A 12422-nucleotide genomic window follows, 5' to 3' on the forward strand; every position below is an offset into this window, starting at 1 on the left:
ACGTTTCATTTCCATTTGTGTGTTTATGTAAAGACCCCAAAATGGCTCCTATTAAGTGTGTTGTCTGTCTAATTATAAATAATGCAGACGAGGCGTGTTAACTGAGTTCTCAACGTTTACTCACAGCGTGCTCATAACCACATTCTAACTGCCAGCATACAACAACGCTTCTCAGGGCTACCGCGCATGCTCGTCACTATCGTTGCATGCTGGGTAGTGTAGTTGTTATATTTGCTAGCTCATAACAGCACATTAAGAGACACGCTTACGCGCTTAATTCAATACTCGCCGTCATTCCGGGTGGATTGACAAAAGACCTCCAGCCGCTACATATTGGTGTCAACAGGGCATTCGAAGCTAGACTGCTAACTGCGTGGGAACAGTGGATGACAGAAGGCGAACACACGTGACGTTCACCAAGACAGGGAGACAGGGAGACAGCGCCAGACGACATTTTGGATCCCACATTCGCCCAACTTTTCAATTCGGACAACGAAGGAGAATAATTCGAGGGATTTATGAATGAAGAATAACTTCAGAAAGTGAGCGTTATGTTTATTTTGTGTGTTGTGACATTAACGTTCGAGCAACATTATGTTGCTATTGCTCTGCACTATTTTGAATTTTACTATGTTTGTGATTGCACATTTGCGTACATTTTGGGAGTGAACAGAGTTGTTAGAACGCTGGTTTTTAATATATTATTAAAGTGTGACTGACCTATCTGACTGTTTTTTTTGACATTCCTTTAGCGCAGTTAGATGCGGCTTACAACACCGGGCGGCTTATAGGTGGACAAAGTTTTGAAATATGCCATTCATTGAAGGCGCGGCTTTTAACCCAGGGCGCCTTATGGTGCGGAAAATACGGTACAATTTCACTTGCATTAGTTGACTGCTAATTGGGCAGTTTTAACTGCGCTAATATTTGGCATCAAGTTAACCAGCAGGGGAGCTGGTTAACTTATGAGAGTAGTATGTGTGTTTGTGAGAATGTCAACGTGTTGTCTGAGTGACGTCAGTGAGTGAGCGGGCGAGTAAGGAGAGGTAGTGGTAGCGTGTGCAGGAGCGTTAATAGCATGGTGGATGTCTGGTTGTGCCCTGTGGAAATAATAAATAAAGTGAGCAAGTTGTAACTAATCGACGGCCTCGTCCTTCCGACCAAAGAGTGGCGCTTAATGGACCAAGTGTTACCCTCGACAAAACATGGGCCCTAGAGTAAGTCACCGCCGCACTGCGGCATTCAGATGAAAGAACGGTACCGGTTCTTTTCAAAGGTGGTATAGTACCGATTTCAATTGATTAGTACCACAATATTTTATTAGTAGCAGTATACTTTACAATACTACTACACACACATACAGTACATAGAAGAAAGTGTGTTTTTGTTGTTTGTGTCTTGCAGACGTCCAGCAGCTGATCGGTAATCCAGAAGAAGTTTCCCCTCAGTTAGGGAGGAGCTCCACTTTGAAGCAGGAGACTCCACAACCACCCTGCATTAAAAAGGAAGAGGAGGAACTCTGCATCACTCAGGAGGGGGAGTGTCTTCTAGGACGAGAGGAAGCTGATTACACCAAGTTTCCACTGAGTATTCTCTCTGTGAAGACTGAAGATGATGAAGAGAAACCACAAGTAAACAACCTCTTAGCTCCACTATCAGATAGTGAGGCTGAAGACGAGGTTGAAGAACCTCTGAGCAGCGATAAAGACTGTGAAGGTGATATGAGGACTCACACTGACAACAAACACTCTGAATGCTCTACAAAGAAGAGAAGTGAAACATGTTTGAGCTGCTCAGTTTGTGCTGAAAGTTTTATTCAAAAGAGCAGTTTGACTCGACACATGAGAACACACACAGGAGAAAAAACATTTATTTGTTCAGTTTGTGGCAAAAGCTTTTCTCAAAATAGGTCTTTGACTCGACACATGAGAACACACACAGGAGAAAAACCATGTACTTGTTCAGTTTGTGGCAAAAGCTATTCTCGAAAATGTGGTTTGACTCAACACATGAGAACACACACAGGAGAAAAACCATGTACTTGTTCAGTTTGTGGCAAAGGCTTTTCTCAAAATAGCTATTTGACTAAACACATGAGAACACACACAGGTGAAAAACCATTTAATTGTTCAGTTTGTGGCAAAAGCTTTTCTCAAAATAGCTGTTTGACTCGACACATGAGAACACACGCAGGAGAAAAACCATGTACTTGTTCAGTTTGTGGCAAAGGCTTTTCTCAAAATAACTATTTGACTAAACACATGAGAACACACACAGGTGAAAAAACATTTAATTGTTCAGTTTGTGGCATAAGCTTTTCTCAAAATATCTGTTTGACTCACCACATGAGAATACACACAGGAGAAAAACCATGTACTTGTTCAGTTTGTGGCAAAGGCTTTTCTCAAAATTGCTATTTGACTAAACACATGAGAACACACACAGGTGAAAAACCATTTAGTTGTTCAGTTTGTGGCAACAGCTTTTGTCAAAATAGCTATTTGACTCAACACATGAGAACACACACTGGACAAAAATCATTTAGTTGTTCAGTGTGCTGTAAAAGGTTCTCACGTAATGCAGACGCAGTAAAACACATGAGAACACACAAGGGAAAATAACCAATTAGTTGTTTAGTTTGTGGTATGTTGCTCATATGTGGTGACATCCACCCTACCCAGGACCTCCTCACTGCTTCTTTCACAAATATCTGAGGTATTCATACAAACTTGGATTATTTGAAGCATAATCTTATCTACTCATGACCCCATGTCTTCTCTGTATCTGAAACCTTCCTGAACAGTAAGATAGATGATGCTTCAAGTGCTTGGTTACTCCTTCTTCAGTCCAGGGACCTGGGGCCTCATGTGTCAAGTTTGTACACGCTCAAAAACCTGCACTACACCCTTTTTCACTGCAAAATTGAGATGTATCAAAACTGACTAACGCATAAGTGATGCTGGGTAACTGTTTGCATAACAAATTGCCAACTTTTACTCCTCAGACTGATTGATGTGCAAATCAGAGACATATGAACAATTAGAGGTGGGACCAAGTCATTGTTTTGCAAGTCACAAGTACCGTAAGTCTCAAGTCTTTGCCCTCAAGTCTCGAGTCAAGTCCAAAGTCAAGAATGGAAAGTCTCAAGTCAAGTCCCAAATCCTGCATTTTAAGTTGCGAGTCCTTTCAAGTCCTTTTAACCACAGACTAGGGCTGGGCGATATGGCCTTTTTTTAATATCGTGATATTTTAAGGCCATATCACGATACACGATATATATCTGGATATTTTGCCTTAGCCTTGAATGAACACTTGATGCATATAATCACAGCAGTATGATGATTCTATGTGTCTACATTAAAACATTCTTCTTCATACTGCATTAATATATGCTACTTTTAAACTTTCATGCAGAGAAGGAAATCACAACTAAAAAAATCACTATTTTTTTCATACAGTGTTGATCTGGAAATGTTTGCCTCGGCATTTTGATGGTGTGGGCGTGTGGCACCGAACGGAGATGTTGACGTGCGGAGTAAGCACAGTTCATTCTCTAGCGGGTAACTTTTCAAATGATGCTACATATTAGCAGAAATGCTAATTTTTATAGCAACGCTTTCGCCCCACATTTGACAAATTACGGTTGTCTGTTCAACATATTCCCACTTGAAGCCAAACCACCGCCAGACGATGGACCCCCTGCTGTTTTGTGGGGGAATTAATTATTCCTTCATTTGTTACCAGATTCGCACCTTCTTTCTCTCGTATTATCGCTAGCATCACAGCTAACGTTAGCCATGCTGCTACCTCTCTGCTGCGAGAGGTCGTATACGTATGTGACGTATGACGTGACAGTTTGTGACGTATATAGAAGCTGCGCTTGCTGTCTGAGAGAAGGAGACACAGGAAAGAGTGAGAAGAGCCTGTAGTGTAATGCCAGCAGCTAAAAGCAACGGCGTGAGAACGCATACTCGAATATCACGATAGTCATTTTCCATATCGCACAGAGACGAACCCGCGATATATCGCGCATATCGATATATATCGCCCAGCCCTACCACAGACTAATATATTCACACAGATTGTGTATGCTTATCAAACGCTGTTTTTATTTATTAAAACAAGTGCATTTGAAATTGCAGGAAAAAAATACTGCTGATATTGCACTTCATAATAGCACTATTAACCAGTGCAACTGTACTTATTTGCACAAAAGTGTTAACATTGTATTTCCATGGCATATTGCATTGTAACTAGTTCCATAGCGGTTTCTATCCTGTTCTTACCTTATCTCATTGATCTCATCTCATACTGTATGTGTGTTTATGTGTGCGTACACATGAAAAACATAACAAATACATGAACATGACAATGAACCGAGTTGGTACTTTTTAGATGTCAGGGCTCTATGCAATATGTACACATATTCTTAATATAGTATACATTTTAACTGACCTTTATTTGACGATGTTTGTCTTTTTGTAGGTGGCTAAAATATGCGGTGCTGCTGACCGCCGTCTAATGTTACGTTGCTGTGTGTGATACATTCACTAACGTAACGTTACGTGTAGGTACCTCATGCAAGCCTGCTTAAAATAAATCACTTGACAAAAAGTATGAATACGGTAGCGAACTGCAGTGGACGCAACAGATTGCCGTGTTTGCAATGAAGTTATAACCATAGACATCTTATAAGTAGACGCAGCATTGGCTGCTGTGACGCGAGCAATTTGGCCGCCATCTTGAAGTGGTGATGAGGAGCCGGCGAGCAGCCTAAACTGACAGTTGACAGGTAGAAAACAAAGATGCCGAGCTGGTGTTCAGCGTTTTCCTGCTCAAATGAGCGGACTGTTGAAAATAGGAATCGGGGGATTACTTACTGTGAAAATCACAAAGAAATCTTCTGGGGGAGGATGACGCCCCTACAGGGGTTTGGTTTACAAACTTTCAGCCCCACCTAAAACAAAATTCACCAGCCGCCACTGATTATGATGCATTCTCATTTTAGGCAAAGTATAAGACAATAATTTCTTCACAGTATAATTGTAACCAGGAATAAGTCTTCAAGTAACAATATTCAAATACTAACATTGTTGGGTAAGACAGAATTTGGTTTTATTCTGAATCCAGTGAAACAGATTGGTGGTTTTAGCTGATATAAAGACTTTCAGGTGTTTATATATGTTTATGTTTAAGTATTTGGCAGACGCTTTTATCCAAAGCGACTTACGTAAAAAATACATATAAAACAATCAGTGTAAACATGATCATTTAAGGGAAGAATGTAATACAAAATATCAATACAAAGTGTCAAGACAGAATAAACTCTCTGCTGCTGAAGCAACAGAGATACAGTCTATAAGATGTATAGATATCTAATGTATTCATACATTGTTTATGTAGGATATACGCATGTATATATAACCTAATCATATTGTTTCTTCAACTTAAAAATAGTTTACCGTTTTTTCCCCTTCTCTGGGATTATATTCCCAGTTTTGATCTCGGAAGTCTGGTCACTTATAGTGTATAAGAATATTACATTACTGTTAAGCAAACTATTAATAATGAATCATGTGTCTGTTATCATAGCTACACGTATGACAAAAAAGTGCGTGAAAATCAGTGGTATTCAGTGAGGTAAGATGAATTAAATGCGCTGACAGTTCATTGCTCCTGCCAAATGAATTGCTCTGAGTGGAGCGGATCACCACTCCAAGATGGCGGCCACGCGTCTCGTCTGCGCCAGTAGGCAGTAGCGCTCTATGCTGCGTCTACTTATAAGATGTCTATGGTTATAACGTTAGCAGTGAGTTTACAGCCTCATTGATTTAACTACACAGCAAATAAAAGTCACGTTACTTAGCCAATAAACGTTATTTTGCATTCAAAACTTACCCTTCTTTGTGCAACTTCAAATGTCGAACGAAGTTGGAAGTTGTTGCGTCTCCGTATGTAATATTCAAACTGCGTGATTTGCATATGGCAATTCGTTTTTTGTTGACCAAGTCGTAGTTTTTATACCCGAACGAAACCAACTTTGGCATAATTGTTTCTCACCGCCGCGTTGTTTGACAACTCTTGGTCATTAGTTCTCCTGCAATTCGATTGGATGAATGCTGCGTGATGAAAACAACGTAGATCTAATTTGATTGGCTGTTGTACTGAGAGCACACCAGCTGACAGGAACAACACGCTGAGAGACACAGACGAAGAAAATGAAAGATACGGAGCGCTCCCAAATAACTTTTTAAGCTTTGGGTTTTGGGGAAAGTAGCAAGTCAAAAGGCTCAAGTCCAAGTGAAGTCACAAGTCATTGATGTTAAAGTCTAAGTCGAGTTGCAAGTCTCTTTACATTTTGTCAAGTCGAGTCTAAAGTTATCAAAGTCCAAGTCATGTGACTCGAGTCCACACCTCTGGTATTTAAAATGTATGATTTTTTTCTTCAATGTTTGCCCTTTTTCTGGTTTGAACAACAGCCATGGAAAAAGTCTGTGCACGTGCTTGTATATATATATATTTTATTTTCAAAGAGTTGTTGTCCATTATTTAGTGTTAGATACGTTTGCCAACCATTGTTTTAAAACAAGATTACATTTACTTTATTTTGAAAAACATCTGTTGTGGAGGAGGAAACGGAAGTGGCGGGCTTGTAGCGCATGCGCAAATGTACTTGACGCGAAGCAAAAAGACGAGGACCGCATGCTATGGTTGTTCGGAGATTCTTCGAATTCACGATCTTAAAGTCATATGATTCACAGCAAATATAGCAACAAATATCTCAATTGGTATTTTCCAAAGCCACGAAACGTGCATTGAGTTTGGAGCGATATGTGAAGTGAAGATTGAAGACGTGATAGAAGATGGACGACTACTGCTATGCTAAGATGGCGACGTCCGCTAAAAGAGAACATGAAAGAGAATCAACTTCCAGCAAATCACCAACGGAGATAAAGACGAAAGATGAAGGTGAGTGAGTTGAAGTTTTATCTTTTGAAAACTATTTGAATTTCAAGCCCTTAAAGTCTAAATGAGCCGACCTTGTTGAAGAATGTAAAGAAAGAGCCGCCATGATTGTTAGCTTGAAGAAGGCAGTGGAGTTCACATCAGAGGAGATGAAAGAATGCAAAAGTCACATTTAGAAACTAAAAGCAAAACAACAACTCTGTTAGGCTCGTTTGGTGTGTGTAAGGAAGGGATAGTAGTTATTTTAGAGTTGGGACACGATGGACAGATTCCGGCCAGAGAATCTTTTAATCATCTTTATTGCTGAAATGTAGATGCGAATGTGTGTGTGTGTGTGTGTGTGTGTGTGTGTGTGTGTGTGTGTGTGTGTGGTCTAAACAAATAGAGAAAAGAGGAAAAATTACAATCCAATTATATACTCATTAATATGCAGCAATATACATGTATATGCATACATAATATAATATAATATCATCCATCCATCCATCCATCTTCTTCCGCTTATCCGAGGTCGGGTCGCGGGGGCAGCAGCTTAAGCAGGGAAGCCCAGACTTCCCTCTCCCCAGCCACTTCGACCAGCTCTTCCCGGGGATCCCGAGGTGTTCCCAGGCCAGCCGGGTGACATCGTCTTCCCAACGTGTCCTGGGTTTTCCCCCTGGCCTCTTACCGGTTGGACATGCCCTACACACCTCCCTAGGGAGGCGTTCAGGTGGCATCCTGACCAGATGCCTGAACCACCTCATCTGGTTCCTCTCCATGTGGTGGAGCAGAAGCTTTACTATGAGCTCCCCCCGGATGGCAGAGCTTCTCACCCTATCTCTAAGGGAGAGCCCCGCCACCCGGCGGAGGAAACTCATTTTGGCCGCTTGTACCCGTGATCTTGTTCTTTCGGTTTTAACCCAAAGCTCATGACCATAGGTGAGGATGGGAACGTAGATCGACCGGTAAATTGAGAGTTTTGCCTTCCAACTCAGCTCCTTCACCACAACGGATCGATACAGCGTCTACATTACTGAAGACACTGCACCGATCCGCCTGTCGATCTCACGATCCACTCTTCCCTCATTCGTGAACAAGACTCTGAGGTACTTGAACTCCTCCACTTGGGGCATGGTCTCCTCCCCAACCCGGAGATGGCACTCCACCCTTTTCCGGGCAACAACCATGGACTCGGACTTGGAGGTGCTGATTCTCATCCCAGTCGCTTCACACTCGGCTGCGAACCGATCCAGTGAGAGCTGAAGATGCTGGCCAGATGAAGCCATCAGGACCACATCATCTGTAAAAAGCAGAGACCTAATCCTGCAGCCACCAAACCGGATCCCCTCAACGCCTTGACTGCGTCTAGTAGAGATGCGCGGTTTGCGGACACAACCGGGGAGTCCGCGGATAATCCGTGGGTCGGGCGGTTGAAATTTAAAAAAATTAGATTTTATCTGCGGGTCGGGCGGTTGAAATTTAAAAAAAATAGATTTTAAATAGATTCAGGCGGGTGGCGGTTAAACCAATTCGGAAATATATATACATAGTTAAATGTTGTTACCCACATACGAAAAACGAGCAGCACTCTTTGAAACAGGCAATTATTTATCAGCAGGCACTGCACTGCAGCACAACATAACAGAAGAAGAAAAAAAAAAAGATGGCAACGCCGGCAGCAAACGTGGTACGCGACAAACTAAAAAAGGGAAAACTAAAGACCAGGGGAAAAAAAGGCCAGCAAAGTTCAGCGTGGACTCGTTTTTATGAGGTTGTAAATCAGGATGATAGTAATGCTGGCTACGTGATTTGCAAGAGCTGCGACGCTGTTTATGTCTACGACAGTCACAAAACCGGGACATCTAACATGGTGCATCACATTTGTGCAAAACCATGATAAAGTGCAGTCTGATGGGTTTGATTTCCCCCCTTCAGCTATTTGCCTTGGCCAATAAGTTGCAGGTAATTTATTATTATTATTTATTTAATTTATTTTTGTTTAAATAGGGATGACATACATATGTTATTGTATAATTTAAATTTGTGCGCGTGATTGACAGCCTAAGGCTTATGAGGCACACATTTTTTTTTTAATTTTTATTTCAACTTAAAAACGTATGAGCCTATGCCTACAACATAGGCTATGTGTTTATCTTTATTTTCCTGCCTGTCGTTGACAATGGAGATTGTCTGATATTTTGTCATGGCTGCAGATCAATCAATAAAGGTTCATCTTTGTCGCGAAATTGTTCACTGTTTCACTGTGCACCCCGCCCTCGTCCCTATTTGAGCATTATAACGTTAACAAGTTAATATTCATTGAAATAAATTCAGAAATTTTTTTTTACCTAACGAAAATATAGGCCTAGTCTTTCTAAAACATTTTTTTAACTTCTTAAAAGCATCGTTCTGCTTGCTGCAACTGCGCACACAAAGTGTGAGGAACGCAGTCCTGATCTGAGGGCATTGGCAACAATAGTCAACACTTTCTTAATGGAAATGACAATAATATTATAATAATGATAAATAATATTATCACGCATTAATATCTCTTAGCCACTAATGCGTGGCCAAGAGATATTAATTTGTGTGTGATGATACCGGGTAGAAGGAGACGGCACTGAGACAGGGAGAGTGTTTAGCCTGGGGCGTATTTATTCAAAAGAGAATGATATATATCTCTATATAAATATATATATAATAATAATCCTCCTGTCCTGTCCTCCTGTCCAGCTCCTCCCGGGATCCCCCGGGAGGAGCTGGACGAAGTGGCTGGGGAGAGGGAAGTCTGAGCTTCCCTGCTTAAGCTGCTGCCCCCGCGACCCGACCTCGGATAAGCGGAAGAAGATGGATGGATGGATGGATATAATAATAATAATAATATATATATATATATATTTATATATGTATAATTCATACAATATATTATCCAATATATTATATGATATTATACTATATATTATATTATACTATATTATATTATATATATATCAATATATATATATATATCAATATATGTATATATATATATATATTAGATGTGTATGTAACCAAACAGGAAATGGGTGTCAGACTATGTGTGGAATTTAACTGGAGGGTTTTACCGTAAGTGTTGGAGGTGCGTGTTGAGAGGAGCGGTGCTGTCCAGGGGCGGAAGCGTGGTCGGGAGACAGGAGGAGGATCTCTGGTGGCGGTTGTTTAAGTAGTCGTCCTTCTCATCAGTGTTGATTGAAGATGGAACGCAGCTGCCTGCCGCAGTTTGAGTGACGCGCGCACGAGCGCGCTTGGAGGTGCGCTCAGCGCGGCTCCCAGATGATTGCGCACTGGTGTGCGTCTGGGCCGTGACAGCGTGGCACGCATTGAATGTCTCTGCGGCATTGGATCAGTCTCCTTTCTTTAACAGGCAAAAGCTTTATAACCTCACTAATGCCTTGCATCGTCTATATTAGATATATGACAACGGGTGGGTTCGGGCGGGTGTGGTTTTGATAAAATGTTGGTTCGGGTGGATGGCGGATGGGTGACGACTTTTGTGATGCGGTTGCGGATGAAATAATTGCCTATCCGCGCATCTCTAGCGCCTAGTAATTCTGTCCATAAAAGTTATGAACAGAATGGGTGACAAAGGGCAGCCTTGGCGGAGTCCAACCCTCACTGGAAACGTGTCCGACTTACTGCCGGCAATGCAGACCAAGTTCTGACACTGATCGCACAGGGAGCGGACCGCCACAATCAGACAGTCCGATACCCCGTACTCTCTGAGTACTCCCTACAGGATTTCCCGAGGGACACGGTCGAATGCCTTCTCCAAGTCCACAAAGCACATGTAGACTGGTTGAGCAAACTCCCATGCACCCTCAAGGACCCTGCCGAAAGTATAGAGATGGTCCACAGTTCCACGACCAGGATGTCCACGCGATGCTGCAGAGTCTTGTCAACCAAGACATCCCCACAGCATCCAGAGCCTTAAGGAACTCCGGGCGGATCTCATCCACCCCCGGGGCCTTGCCACCGAGGAGCTTTTTAACTACCTCAGCAACCTCAGCCCCAGAAATAGGAGAGCCCACCACAGATTCCCCAGGCACTGCTTCCTCATAGGAAGACGTGTTTGTGGGATTGAGGAGGTCTTCGAAGTATTCCCTCCACCGATCCACAACATCCGCAGTCGAGGTCAGCAGAACACCATCTTCGCCATACACGGTGTTGATAGTGAACTGCTTCCCCTACCTGAGACGGCGAATGGTGGTCCTAAATTGCTTCGAAGCCATCCGGAAGTCGTTTTCCATGGCTTCCCCAAACTCCTCCCATGTCCGAGTTTTTGTCTCCACGACCGCTGAAGCCGCACACCGCTTGGCCTGTCGGTACCTGTCCTCTGCCTCCGGAGTCCTATGAGCCAAAAGAACCCGATAGGACTCCTTCTTCAGCTTGACAGCATCCCTCACCGCCGGTGTCCACCAACGGGTTCTAGGATTACCGCCACGACAGGTACCAACTACCTTGCGGCCACAGCTCCAATCAGCCGCCTCGACAATAGAGGTGCGGAACATGATCCACTAGGACTCAATGTCCAGCACCTCCCTCGTGACATGTTCAAAGTTCTTCTGGAGGTGGGAATTGAAATTGTCTCTGACAGGAGACTCTGACAGACGTTCCCAGCAGACCCTCACAATGCGTCTGGGCCCCCCACCACCGCAGCCAACTCACCACCAGGTGGTGATCGGTAGAAAGCTCCGCCCCTCTCTTCACCCGAGTGTCCAAAACATGAGGCCGTAAATCCGATGACACAACTACAAAGTCGATCATGGAACTGCAGCCTAGGGTGTCCTGGTGCCAAGTGCACATATGGACACCCTTATGTTTGAACATGGTGTTTGTTATGGACAATCTGTGACGGGCACAAAAGTCTAATAACAAAACACCACTCGGGTTCAGATCCGGATGGCCATTCTTCCCAATCACGCCTCTCCAGGTTTCGCTGTTGTTGCCAACATGAACGTTGAAGTCCCCCAGTAGGACAAGGGAATCACCCGGGGGCCCACTTTCCAGTACTCCCTCGAGTGTATTCAAAAAAAGCATTTGCCATTTTCCGTAGTCTTCCCTCGACGCTACCTTTTTTTTTATCTAATCCATGGGAGCCCGCATTCTCGTTAACTCTCCTTCGACAAATGGACAAAGTTTTTCGGTAAGTAGAATCACAGCTGACCTGGACATTCGAATGTTCTCTTGTCGTTTGAGAAGTGTTGTATCCCAAATAGCTGCAATCGCTTTTTCTTAAGGTATCCATGTGTGAATTCCACAAGCGTCTGTACATGTAGAAGAAGGAGAAAGCTTTGACTGTAAGCAGAAACTTAGAGTCAAAGAATAATTTTACAAGGTTAAAATATAAATTAAAATGCATTAAACACATTGGACTTGTCTCGTTGCACTCAAATAACAATTTACAATTTTCCATATTACATATAGTCTGCTATAATCAA

The 12422-nt window shown here is 42.7% G+C and overlaps 2 protein-coding genes across 2 annotated transcripts in view; both read left to right on the top strand.

The window, feature by feature from the left end:
* Positions 1-12422, top strand: part of LOC133619325 (uncharacterized) — a 73741-nt gene that overhangs the window by 56844 nt on the left and 4475 nt on the right. The window lies entirely within an intron of this gene.
* Positions 1866-3032, top strand: LOC133619357 (uncharacterized). The gene has a single exon (XM_072915466.1). The coding sequence runs from the start codon at positions 1926-1928 to the stop codon at positions 2619-2621; it is 696 nt and encodes a 231-aa protein (XP_072771567.1). The 5' UTR covers positions 1866-1925; the 3' UTR covers positions 2622-3032.

This window comes from Nerophis lumbriciformis, linkage group LG20 (genome assembly GCF_033978685.3).
Source record: "Nerophis lumbriciformis linkage group LG20, RoL_Nlum_v2.1, whole genome shotgun sequence".
NCBI classification, from domain to species: Eukaryota; Metazoa; Chordata; class Actinopteri; order Syngnathiformes; family Syngnathidae; genus Nerophis; species Nerophis lumbriciformis.

Excerpts from the sequence above, each read along its gene's own strand:
- LOC133619357 (XM_072915466.1), top strand. The coding sequence starts at position 1,926 with ATGAGAACACACACAGGAGAAAAACCATGTACTTGTTCAGTTTGTGGC.